The following is a 20,260-nucleotide window of genomic DNA, read 5'->3' on the forward strand; positions in this document are numbered from 1 at the left end:
AAAACGATATAAATATAAATAAAAAAAATAAACATAACTCTTGTACTTTAATTATATTCAATTAAGGAAAAATAAAGAAAAGAATAGTGAAAAACGTTTTTCGTCTCATATTAGGATTCTTTTATTCAATTAAAAGAAAACACGTTAAGAGAAAAGGGAGAAGAAGGAAAGAAAAAGGAATAAAAAAAAGAGGGAAAATGATCTTTTGAAAGTTGGTTGATGCAAAAAGAGAGAAGAAAAGCATGTCAGATCAAAAGCCTGAGAGAATAGTTTAGGCAAAAGAACATATAAAAATAATAACAGAAAAAAAAAAAGAGAGAGAGAATAGTAAGTATCCAAGAAATGGATATAAGAAGCTTAAATGGAAATGAGAAATGTCTTTTATTTCTATTTTTTTTTACCAAAAATAGTAAAAAATTTGCTTTGTAATAAATTCGAGTCAAATAACAATGATAGGAGTACTTTGCACTATTTTGAAAACCTAAAGACTCAATTGTATAGATATGTAAAATACAAGAATTTTAATTCTAATAGGATTTCCAATCGAATGGATATGGAAAATATAGGATTTTCACTTCTATATCAGAAAAAAAAAATTACAATTTCTAACATGTGAGATGTAAGACTTACTAAAATATACAATTTCTAACAAATTTCAATTATTATAAAAAAAATGCTAGAAAGAAAATGCCAGAAATAATATTGCTAATATTCATTATAAATATTAATTTCTAATTAAATTTTACACTGTTAAGTATTTTTAACTCTAAAACATACCCCATTAAAACATATCCCATTACATCATGCCAAGAATCGTAAATCCTATCTGTTAAGGAAAGAATGTGATTAATACTTTTGCAGAATCAACAATTTAATTGAAATCGTGATTATTTTTATATTAAACACAAAAGGATCAATTAAACAAAAATGATGGAACCACCTTATACTTCAAAGCTAAGAGAATTTGTAGATACCGCTAGCTGTTAAAACTTCTTTATTATCTCAAGATCACCATTGTTTACTGAGTAAATCATAAAGATACTGATGCTTCTATTATAATATTTAGATTACGAATCTCACATGTTCATCTTTTATTATTATAATTTTCTTTCATTTCTCTTTTTCACATATATCTTTCAGAGACAATTTTATTCGAAATACAGTCACGTGCTAGGTCTAAATGTGAATACCTCTCCCAATGAAATTCAAACCAAATGCACTAAACATTAATTGAACCGGACTTAAATATGTCATTCTTGTCGTGAAAAAACTTAAAACTATATATTTGATTGCATAATGATCATTATTTTCATGTAACACTTCTCTTCAAATAACCAAGTATAATAACAGTGTTTCCAATATGAACATACAACAAAACCTCCATGCACGGGGATAATGGAAGATTGGAATAACACTGGCACCAACTGGCTGTGTTGACCGCAGCCATTATTAGTCGCTGGAAGCAACCAATATCTTCCCAGACCAAATCAGGATGCTTTTTTCTTCAACAAAAACATAAATAGCACGCCTGAGAATTTGCACAAACTCCGTGTCCATGGTCTAAACTTTTGGTAATTGATATATACTAGCCTCTTTGGGATACGATCACCAGGCTCACTAACAATGGCATGTGCCTGAAAACAGACACATAAAAAGTCACACGGACAAATAGACAACTCTCAAATTCCTTGAATATGAGTTAAACAGCAAGAGATTAGCTAGATCACCTGCGGCATTTAAGTATCTGTAAATTAAATCACACCAATGTACTATGTATGATTTTCAGACTCAGATAAACAGACACAAAAAATCCAAAATCCAATGACGTTATTCTAGAAACAATCCTCTCTCATTTGGCTTGTTTCTAGATTGCCCCTTAAAATGAAAATGTTAGTCCCTTCAGAAACTTGTTTGACATAAAATTAAGACATAAAAACTTTATTCATGTCCTTAACCCAAAAAAGGACACAACCAATAAGACTAACAAATACAGGACAGATGAACAGAAGCACACAAGCATGCCCTAATCTTGCTGAGCATGATTTATCAAAGTAGATGCAACAGAAGTTGGCCCCAATTCATTATATTATAAAACAAAAAAATACTGACCACATGAAGCAGATCAAGAAAGTTCAAATCCGGCATTTGAACTGATGGCATATAGAAGCTTTGCTCTCAAAGTGCCTGGACGTTTGTATGTTGGAAGCTGTAATCAGTGAGGGATGGAAAATAAAAGTGTAAATAAATTTTAAGTATGACAATAGATTACCTTAAAATGCCAACAATTTTGTCTCAAGTGACTCAAATCACTAAATGGGCATAGTTAGTGGACATCCAAAAGTCCAAACTTATTACTAAGAAACCAATTTTTATGATACTTTTTTACTATCGGATTATGAAAATTTCAAGATTCTAAAGTTCAATATGTCATATAACTCACAAGTAACATAAGGATGTCTTCCGTCTTCCCTATTACTATATTAGTAGTACCTTAAGAGTATTGTAGCAGGTTGAAGCTGATGGAAGTCGATCTACATCTTGTCCTCCAATTGTTGCCCAAAGAGGAACATCACATGCAACCTGTGTAAACAAATAGACATGAATGTTAATCAATGGAATCAATACATTTTATTATTTTTAGGGATTCTTTCAACACATGACTGGATCATGATGTTGCAAAGGAGAGAGAGAAAAGCAGAAATCCTAGAAACCATAGGCTGGTACAAGATAAAGGCTGTATCCAATTAAAGCACTAAACATCTAATGAAGAACTGATTCATGCAGAAATCCCATCTAGGGCAACAAGTTATTTTAGATAACTGATTAGAAGAGTTCAAGATGCTTTGCTTCCTAACTCTGTTGTTGCGCTTAATGTACTCTGCTTGAGTAACAAAGAATGCAAAGCATGCTTTAATCATTTTAAGAACAAAGCAAAATGGGAACATAGAGGAGTTAGTATAAATGATTTTGAATCCCCGTCAACCATAAAAGATCAAGAATACCTTGTGGATGGTAAAAGGTGGCTGCAAGTATTTGAACCCAAGTAATGGAGCACGAGAACAACTGGTGACAAATTTAAGAAGCATACAGCGCTCTTTAGGTTCAAAGCCTTTAATTACCTGTACACAGTTGGAAGAAAGCAGAAAATGAAAATAGATATCTTAAAATTGGCATCTGCACAAATAGCATGCATAAACTCTTCAAATATAATTCACCAGGCTGAAAAAAATGGTCAAATGTCAGTCTTTGGTAATCAACAAGTACAAAATTCACAAACTAGCAAATTTGTGTCTGTTAGAGAGAGAGAGAGCATCAGTGGTTCAACCAAATTCACCCAAAAAAATGGAACCTATAGCTTTTGCTTGGAGAGGGAAAGAAGGGGAGATCCCTGATTCTTTAACTGTAGAGGATTTACTTCATCTATAAGCCAAACAACAAAAAATATAAAGAAATAAAGTTGACTCTTGTCAGCAATGAAGTGCTTTCACTCAAATAGGAATCTACATAGTAACATGGCCATTGTATGTGTCTGTCTGATTAAAACTCCGGAAGAACAAATTGATTGTTTGAAAGTAATAAAGAAAGACCAAACAATAATACATTATCTTAAATAATTTATATTGCACGGAAAGTTTTAATACCACTCAAAACAAATTAGACAAATATGCATGAAAATCATATACATATATATAGTATTGAGATGCAAATACCTCCCAAAAAATCTTGATTGTCCGGCTTCCCTCATTGTAACCACCAGTGTATCGTGTGTTGTTTTTCAAATCATCAACGTCAATATCATAATTACCACCTGAAAGCAACTGTGTTCGTGTATATCTAAGAAATCTTGCTGGCAAAATGAACTCACTAAAACGTATTTTTCAGTGTGGATTATTTTGCACATCGGTTGTAGATGGTGAGTAAACAAATGCATCCTGATTTGGGGACTCTAATAAAGACTTTTTCTCTTATTATGGCATTCCTTAGCACAAATTAAAAAGCTATTTCAGCAGTGATACAGCAGACAATAATAGTAAATGCAGAAATCTGTCACAAAAATGTCCTGCAGACTCCTGCTGCCTTTTGTGAAAGAGAGAAGAGGAAACAGTAAACTTGCAAACAAATTAACAAAACCTTTTCAACTGACTAAGGAAAAGATACCTGATTAAATTCACTAGCGTTGAATAACTTCAACCAGGATGGAGTTATAAGATCAGTTACCCCTCTATAAAATGCATTTGAAAATGGCAATATCTGCAATTTCAACATTGTCACATATATACACATGATATAACAGGTAATACAGAAATAACCTGCATTATACTACAGTAAATGATGGTAAAACCTGTTGGTTGAGTTTGTAGTCTGCCATTGCATGTATGTACTGCATCTTGTTCTCATTTGTCACAGAAATATCTTTGCCACCGGACTTAAGTTCCACCACATACATTTTGCCCAATGATTCTTCAGTAACTGTGAAATCAATAGAGAGCTCCTTAACATCACCGTCATAATTCTGCATGAACGAGTATGTGAACCTTCCAGTAGTTTGATAAAATGCCAGAACAGGAATGCACAGTACGCACCCAAGTCAAACATAATCAAGCTAAAATAAAAAATGAGACAATGGCAAGCACTCAAGGGAATAAAAAACCCAATTCCTGACCCCAAAATCAAACTGACATATTAAATGCAGAATGAATAACATTAATGAAGTTTCAAGGTTGTCGCGAATAATACTTTTATTCTAGAGTTATATAGCATCCAGTTACTACACCTACCCAGCAAGACATGAACTCTTTGAGCAATATTCATATATACAATACTATTTACACTTTAGTAGGATTGCAAATGGACCAGGCTCATCTATAGAATGAGAAAAATTGTAGGTGTCAAGCCAGCATCAAACCAAGTCAAAATTCAGAAAACATGGATCCTAATATAAAACAATGCGAGTCATTTTGAATAGTCCTGAATCTTGATTAATTTTGGCAAAATATTTATAAGAATGAGATGGAAAACAACATGGATTTGTCTAATGGGTTTACCTTGACATACATAAGATTCCTGTATAGCTCTGGATCAAGTGTTGATAATTCATCAAGAAAGCTATATCGTCCCAATAGCTTTTGCACAAAAACATGGGAGAAAGAGTAATCAAGTAATATTCCTTCATATAGAGCTTTACCCACTACTCTTCCAAGGAATTCAATCATCTGAAGACCATTCTCCAAATATCTGGCAGATGCAGTTGGAATTAAAAGTCTGTCTGAAGTCGAGGTTTGGGAAAAGAGTCCATATCTAAGACAAAAGGAAAAGGTGTCAGTTTATAAAGTCACTCCTGAAAGAGGCAATGACCAAGAAATAAAAGCAAGAAAGTACAAAATAGCGTGTCAAACTTACTCAGGAGAAAATGCTGATTTTGATATGTCAGTCAGAAACTCTTTAGATAATCCACCATAGTCCAGGCCAGCCTCAAGAAGACCACATTCACTGACAAATGATACATGGATGGATGACTTCAACCTTGACCCAAGGGAATTTAATTGCCGAAATCCATCTTCAACAATATGACCCCGACGTACTACTATCTCAATGGCTCGTGAACCAGGTTCAGAAATTTCACCAGCCATTTTTCGGGATGCTTTATCCATCTTGATAAATTCACGAAACATCTCAACTCTATTTCAGAGATAAAACAGCTGATTGAGTACTTTCTATATATCATGTGTTACATACAAGACAAATGAACATGATTTCAATGACAAGTGGCAATCAAATATCCCATCTGAACTCAATCACTCTACTTTTCTTAAGAAGAAAAAAAATCCATATCAATCACATTGATCAATACTCTCATTGACAATAGTTCTCACTTTTCAAAGTTAATTCCAATTGCTTTTCTTCAATTATGGCTTCCTAATGCTTAAAAAATAATGTAGATATAAATACAACCACTCATGTAACCAAATATCCAATATTTCATAAGATAAATGAGTAATATTATTCCCAAATAATTTTCTGTGAACATATCAAATTTAAGATACTTTATAAGATAAGGACATGACATAATAACAATAATCTTTTAAGGTGAACTCATTTTATCAATTCTCGAATCTCAATTTGATCAGCCAACAGTAGAATGAACAAAAAAAAATAATGTATGAAGGTACCTTGAAATGTTTTTCCCAATTAAGTTAATTAACAACCAGAGTGACTAGATAGCCAAATTAAGATTAACTTTTTTTGCAACTTGTACTTTCTACTCACATAAGAAAACTTGATAAATAAATTCAGGCTGGCTGTAACCCAGGTCATTTAGCTCTGTTTTACACGCATCTTATCCTTCTAAAGCTCAATTGAATGTGACAGCTGAAATGTCATAAAGATATAAAGAACAGAATAGCATAAAAACTTCGTACCCCATTGCCCAGAGGCTCTTCGCTATGCGAAGGTATGGGGGAGGGATGTTGTACGCAGCCTTACCCTTGCATATGCAAAGAGGCTGTTTCCGGATTCGAACCCATGACCAACAAGTCACCAAGAACAGAATAGCATAATTGTATAAAACATTTATCGCAAGAAGCAAGAGTCCTCTTAATGGTCATGGAGCTAGCAGTTACCTCTCCTCAAAAGGGAAAACATGAGGAACAATGGTGACAACAGAACCGACACTCAGTGAAGCTGATGAATCATCAGATCTCAGGTTGGCTGCTAAAACTTCATGAGTTCTGGCAGCAACTGCAATTGGTGGCCGACTTTTTCTAGCAGGAGAAAGCCACAAAGCAGGAGGACAAAATGGGTGTCTGCAATCCCTTTCATACAGTAAATGTAAGCATCTGACAGCACAATCCATGAGAGGCCTATTATGATGATCACTAACATGGGACAAGCCATTATAAACCAGGGTATTGAGCATCGACGCAATTCTTCTTTGCTGCTCTATTTTGAATGGAACCTAGCAACATTATATCCCGAAAAGCTAGTTTTAAAAATGTGAACTAATTGATAAAAGGACAGGGACAAGGAGAAATCAAGCAGTTACCTGTTTCTCATAGAACTCTATGTCATCAAGAACTAAAAGCAGGTGAGAATAGGTTGCACAGAAAAGATGAAGCATGGCAAACATATCCTTTGGAACGCCTTGTGGACCATGCCTCATAGATTCTATGTCCCATACATCTGATGAATCATCATTCACTCTGCTAGGCTCAGAGTGACTGCCAATGGAATCTGTGCAATCCATTGCTGCTTGTGACTTTCCTGTAAATTTATGAAGTACGCTGACCCACTTATTAGCCCCGTCTTTACTGACATGTTTTTGCATCTTCTCAAAGGCTTTATGTTTGCTGCTTTCACTTGTGTGATTATCAGAATTATGTTTGTCTTCAGAAAAAAAGGAATCTTCCAGTACACCCCACAATCTCACAAGAAATCCAGGAGTGAATGCTAGCATGTTGAGAACTGACAATGAGCCACGAATTGGACTCAAAAATGAAAATATTCTAAGTAAGTTAGAATAAAAAAGTGCAACATCACACAATTCTAGCTTCCCCAGACATGCCAGGCCATTTGAGAGCACAGCCTCAGCCTTGTTAGTGGCATCTCTATCTATTGATGCCAAAAGATTTTTGAGATGCCACTGCTGACAAACAGGCCTAAATTGATCCATGTATGACATTATTAAGGATTCATTGGTTGCTTCACCCTCATGCTGAATTGTATCAACTGGCTGTGTTGAACTTTCAACATCAGTTTGAAGGGATTTCTTTTTCCTTTTGACCCATCCAATGTTATCAAGACAAGCCAGTAGGGCCTCTGGTAGAGTAGTAACAACACGGACATACAATGCATACTCTAAACCTTGATTGAAGGATTCAATCTCATTCCCTGTTGCGAGGCATATACTGTTAGTGAGAGCCCAACCAACTGGTGGAATAGCCTTGAAAGAGACAAGTATTTCTGATTTGACAAACTCTGACATCTCTGGCAAAACTTTCTCTTTCAAAGTCTGTCATCACCTGTCAGAGTTTGATCAGTTCTGATATGTTTAAATCATAAACCATAATCTATGAAGTTATATGATCTTACTGACTTGAGGTGAAAGCTTAATAGAAGGCATATTCAAGAATAAACTTAAAACTCTAACAATTCAATTAAGGCTCATTATTTTTAATTTCATCAGTCACAGGAAAGCAGCATCTCAATATACATCAGAAAGAGGTTTCCTTCACCATCAATAATATAAAATAATGCAATTAGGAAAAAAAAGATGATAATATATTTGATAGCTAAGGGTGAAAATTCACCTTTGAAACATTATTATTTTACTTTAGCAAAATATATTGAGTGTTTTCAGTTTAGAAATATTGCAAACTGAATGATAGATACTATAAAATACAAAGCTTAGCCCTAAAGCAAGAAATATTCATCTTTGATTTAACAAACTTACAACATCAAACAAATTACATGTGCATAGAAAAGCAGAATGTGCATGCACAATCATCAACTCAGCAGGTCAAAAATTGGCACTAGTTTAATTTAATTATACACATGGGTTACATTTACATGATCTGTCACGGCCTTAAAGAAGAAGAAAAAATCAAACAATATAAAAAAAAAAAGAGACCAAGTTGTCATTAAAATAAAAGAGCAGATTAATAATTTTGCAGGTGAAACTGTTCTTCTTTAATGATGCTTACCAATAGAGTCTGGAAGCATGGAAACAAAATAGATTTGTGCTTTAAAGCAGGTAGAAGAACAGGTGGGAGATGTTGCACTAGCCAAGGTATAGTCAGAAGATAAACAAAAAACTGCTCAGCAGCATGGTTGACATCCAGTGCACCAGGCACTTCTACATCATAGTTTGTCAGATAAAATGGCCGCACAGCTATAGTTATTGCACTTGCAGTAATGAAAAAAAAATCATCTGCCTGGGTGATACTCTTTGACTGAGAGGAATGATTTTCTAATGCACTAATATATCTGCCAATAGACACATAACAACCACTTTTATTACCCCCCAGGAACTGAATTAAATCTTTCACTGCTAAATCTGCATCTAAGTGGTTGTCATCTGTAATGCCTTTCCATCCTTTCAGATCAGTTAACATTACAAGAACACGCATAGCTAGAGATGTGACAATAGTAATATCTTGAGCCCTTGAATTGCATTCACTAAACTCCAAAAGAATGAAAAAACTAAGAGAAGTCAGCTGTCGTGCCTGGTATCTCTATATTGTTCTTTCTTCAGTTGTACCAATTGCCAGAATGCAAAAGTTCTGATTTGAATCTGACCAAAGACAAAAATAGATCCAGTAGTAATGTATTAAGTAGGTATGTCAAACAAAAGGAAAAAGGAGGGGTGAGGGTGGGGCAGGGGTGACAGCTCTGTTGAACTCTCAAAACTAAGAAAAACAGAGCAACAAAAAGTATGTTGGCATTCATAATTTCATATAATCTCTCGTGATGTCATTAATTAAAACAAGCTGCATAATTGGAAAGTGAACTTGAAATCCAATAAAAGAACATCTGAATGAGGGGATATACCAGAAGATTTCAGGCTTTCCAGTAGGATTGTAAAGCACAGCTTCATAGAATCTATTCTCTTGCTGTGGACCTTCCGATGCTTAGTTGAGATACGGGTGATAAAGAACAGAAATGGTCTCAACAAATCGTTTGAAATCCAATTTGCTGTCATCACACCAGTATAATGATTCACCGCTATCTCCCATTCCTGCTGAAGCTGCAGGGAAATCATCTTTGTGACCTTGAAGCGTCTCCATACTCTCTTTTAACATTAAGAAAGAGATGTTATTTCTCCATTTTGATACAAACATGAATGAAAACTATAAAGATACTAAAAAATTGTAGTTACCAACATTATAGTGTTGAGTTTACTGAAAAGTAGGCCTCAAATATACAATTTTTTCTTTTCAATGATTTTAAGTTCATTGTTTCATTTATTGAACAAAATAACATCAAGCATTGTCATCTAAAAGCATCAAGTAAAATATACTAAGAAAATCTGGACACTATTACATTTCACTTTGTAACACATTGCCTCTCTAAGCATTCAAGAAATGACACTGAATAACAGCTCCCAAACACAAAAGCTGGCATAAAAGGGAAGTCACAAGACTGGCTCCATAGTGGGGTCTAGGGAAGGTAAGATAAGATATACACATAGTCATGAGCATATAGGTTGTTTCCACAACCAGAACTCATGACCATGAGAACACATCAGGCTGCAATTATTTTCCAGTATACCAAGGTTCATTAAGAAGCATGGACAACTTCTAAATGGTAGCCATGTTGTAATAGACTATATCAACTTCAGGTCTATCATTCCTCCCTATACTTTTAGCTAATCTGTTAGAATTACAGCTGATTGTTGTAACTGCTTTATTGCCAACTTCACCTAGTGGGATAAGACTTTGTTGTTGTTGTAACTGCTGTATCAGATTTCTAAATGTTTACAGCTGTGGCTCACTCATCTATAAATATGAGAAATTACAGTTATGTCAAAAGAGAAGGATAAATGCTTTTTTTTTTAACCTATAGTTTTCTTTTCTCTCTCGATTTTCTAATAAACTTGCAATTATAATGTGGCAAACAAGTATCAATGTCAGACATTGAATGAACACTTCAAATGTTTCTAGTTGTATTATTTTATTTTATTTTTTGGCTTTTTTATAACTTCAGGTATTTCACACCACTATAAAATTGAGTACAATAACATGATTTAAGGTTTTTATTTATATTAATTTTAGATTATTTTTTTTATACAATAACATGAGCCGAGTTGACTACGGGTGCCCTCCAAGTATTTAACAAAGTTGCATACACACAGCCTGAACTTGAAACTTACGCTAGAATAACTTGGTACTTGATCCATGTGGTCGGTGATAGGTTGATTTTATATGTTATGAGTTTGTCGTGTAATGTAATTTGTAAAATTGATCATGTTACGACACCAACTGGTATGGTGATTTTTTAAAATCAGGGAAAGGAAGCAGAGACGAAGAACCTGAATGAAGAGCGCAGCAGCAGCAGCTCTTTTTGCGTAATTGCGAAGTTCTCTTTCCTGAGAGACCTTCAGAAGAAGCGCGTCTCTTGTTATCTCCTTCGCACTTGCTCCTCTCAACGAAACCTGCACAGTGAAAGTTAACAACAACCTTCCATAATCAGAACCGCCGAGTGATGATCAAAATCACAATCACTTGAATAATTGATTGCGGAGACAAATCTGGAGATGCATTCATGCGAAATTAAGGAATGAGATTGATTGAGTGAGTGATTGTTTGCAGGTAAGAGAGAGAGAGTAGCTACCTGCTGTTTACGAGGTGCGTCCATGGAAATCACTAACAGAGGCTCAATTCCATTTGCTTCCCCTTCATATCATCATCTTCCAGCGCTCTCTTTTTTCTTGCTTTATTTTTAAGTTAATTTTCGGAGTGGAAAATCAAACAAGGAGAAGTAGTATTTTTAAGTTTTTTTGCGTCATAAAAGTTTGACCAGTGATTTTTTTAATTTTATCGAATACAAAGTATTGTCATTATTTATTGGTCGATTTTTCCCATGTCCATCATGACAGCTCTACCCCTATCTTATGAATCCCCACAAAAAAATATATTCATAAAATTAGGCTAAATATTCACTAAATGTTATAATAGAGCAAATGAACAATTAACTTTAAATTAACTAATTCACTGAAATTAAGAAATGTGATTAATTTAATTAATAATAATAAATTTGTCTTAAATTTATAAATTATTTAAAATTATTATTATCATTCATATCTTTTTTTTAATAACTTATTAATATATTTTCTATTTTTAGTGAAGAGTTTTTCTAGTTTACAAATAAATGATGCAATAAAAATTATAAATTACATCTTATAAAAAAACAAACATCATTTTAAGAGTATTATAGATAGTAATGAAGAGAATAACTCGTAATTAGAATATTAATTGAGAAACTAATGAGAAAAAAGTTTTTATTAAAATACGTTGTATATAATCTTTTTATGTTCTCTTTTAATCTTTTTCATACATATTTTATTGTTTTAGTTCATTAATTAATGTTACAAGAAGAATGATTAATAAAATTCTAAGAATGATTATATTAGCATAAGATTATAATTAAATGATGTAAAAATCATTTCTCAATTAGTGAATTAACTTATATGAGATTTTTCTTACTACCCATAATAACTTTATCTAATTTAAGCCCGATCATGCCTGGAAAAAAATTATGCTGCACAAGAAAAGAATTTAATATATGATCTCCAACATCTATTAAACTAATAGCATGGATATTTTCATATATTATATTATTATTATAACTAATTCTTAACTATAAATATTTTATTGCATTTAGTATTAATTAAATAAATTCAACTCTAGAGTAAAGAAACTAAGTAAAAAAAAAAAAACATCATCAGAGAAATAATTGATTAAGGATACAAAACAAAAACTATTAACATAGTGTAAATTAGTTTTGATTTTATAGACAACCTTACTCGTTAGCGGAAAAAGAAAAATGTAAATGTATATGATACGATGTGTATTGGCACAGGGCGTAAAAAATGGAGAGTGCAAATTGCAGTTACAGTAGAGGATATGGCATTATGGATAGATGGCAATGGCAATGGCAGGTAGGCCTCCACTGCAAATCCTTCTTCAACTCTTCCCTTTCTCCTCCCTACTCCAAACCACCGTCCTCCCTCTCTCTCCGCCACAAACTCCGCCATGGCACCCACTACCTTCCCCCGGAGTCCCACTCCCTCCTCCACGCCCTCCACGTGTCCTCCCGCTCCGGCGACACCCACCTGGCCAAGACCGTCCACGCCACGCTCCTCAAACGCGACGAAGAAGACACCCATCTCTCCAACGCCCTCATCTCCACTTACCTCAAACTCAACCTCTTCCCCCACGCCCTCCGCCTCTTCCTCTCCCTCCCTTCCCCCAACGTCGTCTCCTACACCACCCTCATCTCCTTCCTCTCCAAGCACCGCCAGCACCACGCGCTCCATCTCTTCCTCCGCATGACCACTCGCTCCCACCTCCCCCCCAACGAGTACACCTACGTCGCCGTTTTAACCGCCTGCTCTTCACTCCTCCACCACTTCCATTTCGGCCTCCAGCTCCACGCCGCCGCACTCAAAACTGCTCACTTCGACTCCCCCTTCGTCGCCAACGCCCTCGTCTCTCTCTACGCCAAGCACGCCTCTTTCCACGCCGCGCTTAAACTCTTCAACCAAATACCACGCAGGGACATTGCTTCGTGGAACACCATCATCTCTGCTGCGCTTCAGGACTCCTTATACGACACCGCGTTTCGCTTGTTCCGTAACATGCAGGCCACGGACGCGTTTAGAGTCGATGACTTCACTTTATCCATACTTCTCACCGCGTCTGCGTCGTTGATGGAAGGTCAACAGGTTCACGCCCACGCTGTTAAGTTAGGGTTGGAAACCGATTTGAACGTTGGGAATGGACTCATTGGGTTTTACTCTAAATTTGGTAATGTTGATGACGTGGAGTGGTTGTTTGAGGGGATGAGAGTCAGGGATGTTATAACTTGGACTGAGATGGTCACAGCGTATATGGAGTTTGGGTTGGTCAATTTGGCCTTGAAGGTGTTCGATGAAATGCCAGAGAAGAATTCCGTGTCTTATAACACGGTTCTGGCTGGGTTCTGTCGAAACGAACAAGGTTTTGAGGCCATGAGGTTGTTTGTAAGAATGGTGGAGGAGGGTTTGGAGTTGACGGATTTTAGTTTGACTAGTGTTGTTGATGCTTGTGGATTGCTTGGTGATTACAAGGTCAGCAAGCAGGTTCATGGGTTTGCGGTGAAGTTTGGGTTTGGATCGAATGGTTATGTTGAGGCTGCATTGCTTGACATGTACACGAGGTGTGGGAGGATGGTGGATGCCGGTAAGATGTTTTTGAGATGGGAGTTGGAGGAGTTTAGCTCTGTGGTTTGGACGGCAATGATATGTGGCTATGCTCGGAATGGACAACCGGAGGAGGCGATTTATCTTTTCCACGTTGGTCGATCAGATGGCAAGGTGATTATGGATGAAGTTGCAGCGGCTTCAATGCTTGGTCTTTGTGGAACTATTGGTCATCTTGATATGGGTAAGCAAATCCATTGCCATGTGATTAAATGTGGATTGGGATTTAATTTGGAAGTCGGAAATGCAGTTGTTAGCATGTATTTTAAGTGTGGGAGTGTGGATGATGCAATGAAGGTTTTCGGTGATATGCCTTGTACTGATATAGTTACATGGAATACTTTGATTTCTGGCAATCTTATGCACAGACAGGGTGATAGAGCATTGGAAATATGGGTGGAGATGCTGGGGGAGGGCATAAAGCCTAACCAAGTTACATTTGTTTTGATCATTTCAGCTTACAGGCAAACTAACTTAAATTTGGTTGATGATTGCCGTAATTTGTTTAATTCAATGAGAACGGTTTATCAAATTGAGCCCACATCCAGGCATTATGCTTCCTTCATCAGTGTTTTGGGTCACTGGGGTCTTCTGCAAGAAGCACTAGAAACTATCAATAACATGCCTTTCCAGCCTTCTGCTCTTGTTTGGCGCGTTTTGCTTGATGGTTGTAGATTGCATAAGAATGAATTGATTGGAAAATGGGCTGCTCAGAATATTCTGGCCCTTGAACCTAAAGATCCTTCAACATTTATACTTGTTTCAAATTTGTATTCTGCTTCTGGGAGATGGGACCGCTCTGAAATGGTCAGGGAGGATATGAGAGAAAAGGGGTTTCGCAAACACCCAGCTCAAAGTTGGATCGTTTGTGAGAAGAAAATAAATTCATTTTATCCGAGAGATAGATCACATCCACAGGAGAAAGACATACAGAGAGGTTTGGAAATCCTGATCTTGGAGTGCCTAAAAATTGGATATGAACCTGACACGAGCTTTGTTCTCCATGAAGTAGAGGAGCATCACAAGAAAATTTTCCTATTCCATCACAGTGCTAAACTGGCAGCAACTTATGGGATACTGATGACCAAGCCTGGAAAGCCCATTCGGATTGTAAAGAATATCCTTCTTTGTGGGGACTGCCATGCATTCTTAAAATATGCATCTATTGTCACAAAGAGGGATATATTTCTGAGAGATTCTTCTGGATTTCATTGTTTCTCCAATGGCCAGTGCTCGTGTAAAGACTGCTGGTGAAACGCTGGTTCATCCAACTGGTCATCATCATTCATGCCAATGATGTTTGCTGAATAATTTTTTTTAGTTATAGTTATAGGATAGCAATGTTACATAAGAGTAGTATTCTATGTAGATGTTACTACCAATTTTGTGGGACCAATCAAGTGGAAGAAAGATGCTTCTTACAAATGCTTTTGTAAAAAATTTAGGAATTAGAACTGCACTGTCTCATCAGAACAAAGATGTATTTTCTGTGTTTACTGAAAACCTTCACGGTGTATGATCTGACACGGTTCAGTATTTAGTTATATACCAACTCAGCTGGGTGTTGGGGTTTCGACTCTTTAAAATTTTTACTCCAACTACATGAATTTTTAATGTCAGTTAATTTTTTTATTCATTGCATTAATGTTCTGTGCTGTATCTTCCTATGATTGTATGTATTATAGCCGATTAACACCTGCTTGATTTGTTCTTTAATGAAAATTGAATAATCAAAAAGTGAAACATTAGGCTGGAAAGGCATTGGCCTAATTGTGTTGCAGTTTTCACAGCTATGATCTTTGGTTATGTACTTCATGGACTGAACGTTGATGCTATAAACACTTTTAGGTGGGTAATTCAAGAGGGAATGGTGCCTAATTGCCTAACTATGGCTAGTGTTTTGCCAGCTTGCGCTGGCTGCTCTGAAATTAGGGAAGGAGTTGCATTGTTTTTTGTTATTTTTTATCAACAAATGTTAATTTGTTAGTTTTTATTAGAAATGTCAGTTGGAGGATTCAAAACCGTGACCTCTCTTTCTTCCCTTCTCCTTTCACTCTTTTCCAACTGCCAGGTCAACCTTGTATTTCTAAAGGTGTTGCATTGTGATATTCTAAAGAAAGGATTGGAGAGCAAAGTTGATGTGGGATCTGCCATCACATATATGTATGCAAAATGTGGAAGACTGGATATTGCTTACGAATTCTTCAGAGGAATGTTCGAAAAAGATAGTGTTTGTTGGAACTCAATGATTTCAAGCTTCTCACGTAACGGGAAACCAGAAATGGCCATTGATCTTTTTCGTCAAATGGGAACGATTGGAGCCAAGTTTGATTCTGTGACCAGAAATAGCATCTGCTGTCTCTGCTGCTGCAAATTTAACAGCACTATATTATGAGAAAGAGATGCATGACTATGTGATAAGAAATGCATTTAGTTCTGACACATTTGTTGCAAGTTTATGAAATGACTAGACGAAGTATGCAGATGAGATGTGTATTTATTGTTGTATATAATTTTCCTGCAATTAACTTCATGTTGATTTTTAAAGATTTGACAGATATTAAAATAAGATAACCTGTCTCATACCTGTGTTATATAAAGACTTTAGGAGGTTTATCTGGATACTTTTTTTGCATGTCTGAATAACTGATACCAAAGTAGCAGTTTAAGCATTTAACATTACATAGTTGTTTAGAGAGAGAATAGGATGAATATTTGAACCTTCAGAGGTGGACCTTACAAGCAAGATTGTGTCTATTATTCATATTTCTAAAACACTGAATTTGATATGATTTAGTTTTGTAATGACAGTTTTGACCAATGCAAATGATTGCTCATTGTTTTTACTTTTTTTCAGTTTTGTCTGATATTTTTTAATAACAATTTTCTGACTTTAAGATGTTTTTTTAGATGGATACCATGATTGTCCAGGCTATTGGTTTATTTGATGATCTTGAAAAATAGTTGAATATTTATGTATTAATAATATAAAAAAATATTTATATTATTAACTAATAAAAAATTATAATTTTTAATATAATTATTATAAAAGTTAATGAATTTACTATACAAACTTGTTATCCATACATATACTATTTACTCTTCATGTTTTTCTTATAAATTTTCAGTTTATAATGTGACTGATGTAGTAACTGTCTTGTTGGAAAATCTGGCACTGACAGAGAGGAAAGAAAGGGAAAAAATTAAGAGATTAAAATTTTACTGAATAATAGAAAGTAATGACACAATAACCATATATTGATTTATATATCAGTAAAATCGTTAATTATTTTCAAATTAAGCATGTGTTGTCTGGATGACTATCAGTTAAAATCCAAACCATATTATGACATAAAAGTTGTCACGAATGGTTATGTTTCATTTTCCCTCCACTCGTGAACACGAGAAATTGGCGCCTAACTCCACCACTCCTTGCCGTCTGCCACAAGAAAGATTGTAAATCCAACGTATTGAGTATTGACCACATCACCCATTAAAGAAGAATCTTAGATGAACAATGCGTGTTAACGATAAATATGTGAGAAACACAAGGTCATCTGCTTGCTGCTTCGCAGATCCGTTGTTGTTCAAATTTGGCAACTTTCCAATTCTTTTTTATTTGTTTGTTGCAGATCTATTTGTAACATTTGTACCTTTAATAACACGGAATGGAATGACAGAGATAAAAAAATTTCAGAACAACGTCCACGCTACGCAGGACATGTATTTTTGGGCTTATATATGAATGTTTATTTGCTGGAATTCGGTACGAGGAAATAGAAAATTACTACTACTTGGTTATGTATTTATTTCAGTGATGGTGGCAATAGGCATCAATATTTATCGTCAAGTAATCACCAATGCTCGTTTTAAGAGAATTCACGTCAACTCTGCTGCGGTGCCGTTGCGTTTAGGAGTGGAATATAATGAATTTTTGGCCTTTCTTGGAGGATTAATTTGCCGCCACACCGCAAAACTTGCTTTCTTTAAATACACCAAAAACGGGGGAAAAAATAAAGAAAGAAAAGTCTTTTTTCTCACACGAAAGAATGTAGTACATTTTTTACGCCAACTTGGAACAATAGGAAAATTTTGGCTGAGGCAGATCCAACCTTGGCCATCGAACTACAATCCAATATGTTGGAAACGGTGTCTGAAACAAAGAAGCCGCCCCTCCATTTTGATTATATATTTCAATCGTATAGACTAGAAAATAGACATGATGGAACACAAATGAGAGTTAGAACAATCAAAATTATTTTAATTTAATAAGTAATTTCGAATTTGACTAGTCTTCAATTTGATTCTTAATATAGAATTCAAAATAAAGTTTTGGCATATGTAATAATTTTATTCAATGTCAATAAAATTGTTTCTAATAAAAAATTCATGCAATCAATATAAAAAATATATATATAATATTTAGAACTTAGAAGACTAACAAATGAGATCCGGCTGGTCCCACCAATATGTTACGCGTCAGTCAGTGGCTGTAGTAGTTTTTATTAAATTTTTTTAACATAGTAGTTTTTATTTAATTTACTTATTTGTCTAATTATTTTTATTATTAGCCTATCAGGGTCATGCAAAATAACAAAAATTCATGACTATGGTTGGAACCATTAGCACAGGTTAGGTTAAAACGAAAGGTGCAGAAACATAGAGCACTGAAAATTATATATAAGACAAGACATATCTTAATAGAGATTAGGGAAGACAAAAATAATAATCATGATATTTTTTGTTCGTACAGTTTTTTTTTTCTAAAAAATACGAGATTTATAACACTTGAACATCATACTCAATCAATTATCTTATACCCTTAACAAGTATTGTTTAACAAAAATAAATTTACCAATATAAATACTACAAATTTATGTAAATAATATATATATATATATATATATATATATATGGAATGCAAATATTCATTCTAATTGGAGTGCATTAACATTCAACATAAAAAAAAATAGACTAAAATCATTTTTGTTTTGTTTTCCAAGATTTAATTTAAGGATATTATGGTATTTTATCATTTAATTTAAAAAATAAAAATAAAAATAAAATATTTTTTCTCCTATTTTTTTCCATGATTCTCTCCTATATATGGAAAATATTTTTATTTTTTAAAATTAAATGATAAAATACAATATTGTCTTTAAATTAAATTTAAAAAAATAAAAGATTCAATAATTTCTTAAAAGATCATTACTTCATGTTCTTAAAGTTTGAAGGGATGGTTTTAAAATTACCATTTTATCGGACAACCCCAATAAGAAGAAAAAAATATCGCAAAGTTCATCTGTTAACCCTTCCCCCGTAACAAAATAATGTCACTATACACACATTCAAACACAAGATGCTGAGCTGTGCTTGTGCTTCATGAGTTCGTGTGTTGAGAGAAAAAAAAAAATCATTCATCTAATAAAATAGCATTTCGGGACATCTTTTTATCTTTTTTCTTTTCACAATTTTGTATCCTAAGCTTTCTACTTGCCAAAAATACGAAGAAAAGCCGAAGTTTTCTACTATCGATTAGTTGGCTGCTTAAAAAGCATAAGCTTGCGTAAAACCGTGACGTTATTGGAAGCATTAAAAAATTATAACATTCTGTCATGCCTAGACCTCTAATTCCCGCTGATGAAATAAATGGGAGGTGACATGCATCAGAGAGTTATGACTTATGAACTACCTACTAATTTACCGTCATGCTCCTGATTGAATACGTTCCTCTTTTCATAGTCTTGTCTCGTGTTGTATACTCTCAATTGTAACATTGATTCAAAAATTTTAAAAAAAAAGTATTTATGGTAAAAATCATAGAAAAAAATAATCATTGATAGCACCAGCCGTGGACCTATGCTTATGTGAGGATTAACAAATACACCTTCTCATTTTTTGTAAATTAAAATTACAATTATTAAAACTCTAAATAATATCAACCATCGATCAATATATGAAATTACAATTTTTAAATCACTCAATACTATCAATTATTATAATTTTTATAATTACAATTATTACAAAACCAAATTAATGAAAGATCAATTTTATAACAGTTAACTATTTTAATTATAATTACAATAATAAAATCTTTGATTGCAATCATAGAAAATTATTACTTTAATTATAATTACAATCGTAAAAATTTTGATGTATAAATTTGCATTAGGTGTATAATTAAAGTATAAATTGCAATCAATATTTCCGTATAAATTATAATTAAAGTATAAACTTGATTGCAATCAATTTTCAAATCATATTTCACGTATAAATTTCACACTGAAAATGTCACAATTTTAT

At 34.3% G+C, this 20,260-nt stretch overlaps 2 protein-coding genes across 4 annotated transcripts; one reads left to right on the forward strand and one right to left on the reverse strand.

The window, feature by feature from the left end:
* Nucleotides 1-1,262: 1,262 nt before the first annotated feature.
* On the reverse strand, nucleotides 1,263-11,555 carry LOC100805744 (E3 ubiquitin-protein ligase UPL7). Of its 3 annotated transcripts, XR_005890791.1 has the most exons (15): nucleotides 11,329-11,555; nucleotides 11,027-11,149; nucleotides 9,547-9,787; nucleotides 8,700-9,289; nucleotides 7,043-8,008; nucleotides 6,621-6,955; nucleotides 5,401-5,679; nucleotides 5,046-5,298; nucleotides 4,343-4,513; nucleotides 4,159-4,251; nucleotides 3,711-3,818; nucleotides 3,003-3,119; nucleotides 2,491-2,580; nucleotides 2,110-2,184; nucleotides 1,263-1,634 (listed from the first exon to the last, which is right to left on the reverse strand). XR_005890791.1 is itself a non-coding variant. In XM_041014135.1 (12 exons), exons 2-11 carry the CDS (start codon nucleotides 7,979-7,981, stop codon nucleotides 2,123-2,125), a joined length of 2,469 nt encoding a protein of 822 aa, XP_040870069.1. In that variant the 5' UTR covers nucleotides 7,982-8,018; nucleotides 8,700-8,837; the 3' UTR covers nucleotides 1,263-1,634; nucleotides 2,110-2,122. The 3 variants fall into 3 exon arrangements, 2 of the variants coding, with proteins under 2 accessions (XP_040870069.1, XP_040870070.1); XM_041014135.1 differs by lacking the exons at nucleotides 9,547-9,787; nucleotides 11,027-11,149; nucleotides 11,329-11,555 and having other exon boundaries at nucleotides 2,110-2,206; nucleotides 7,043-8,018; nucleotides 8,700-8,837; XM_041014136.1 differs by lacking the exons at nucleotides 6,621-6,955; nucleotides 7,043-8,008; nucleotides 8,700-9,289; ... (1 more) ...; nucleotides 11,027-11,149; nucleotides 11,329-11,555 and adding an exon at nucleotides 6,484-6,539 and having other exon boundaries at nucleotides 2,110-2,206.
* A 685-nt stretch (nucleotides 11,556-12,240) lies between these two features.
* On the forward strand, nucleotides 12,241-15,543 carry LOC100784704 (pentatricopeptide repeat-containing protein At5g03800). Its single transcript, XM_003520628.5, has one exon. It carries the CDS (start codon nucleotides 12,587-12,589, stop codon nucleotides 15,209-15,211), a length of 2,625 nt encoding a protein of 874 aa, XP_003520676.1. The 5' UTR covers nucleotides 12,241-12,586; the 3' UTR covers nucleotides 15,212-15,543.
* Nucleotides 15,544-20,260: the final 4,717 nt, after the last annotated feature.

Source organism: Glycine max, chromosome 3, assembly GCF_000004515.6.
Source record: "Glycine max cultivar Williams 82 chromosome 3, Glycine_max_v4.0, whole genome shotgun sequence".
In the NCBI taxonomy this organism is placed as follows: domain Eukaryota; kingdom Viridiplantae; phylum Streptophyta; class Magnoliopsida; order Fabales; family Fabaceae; genus Glycine; species Glycine max.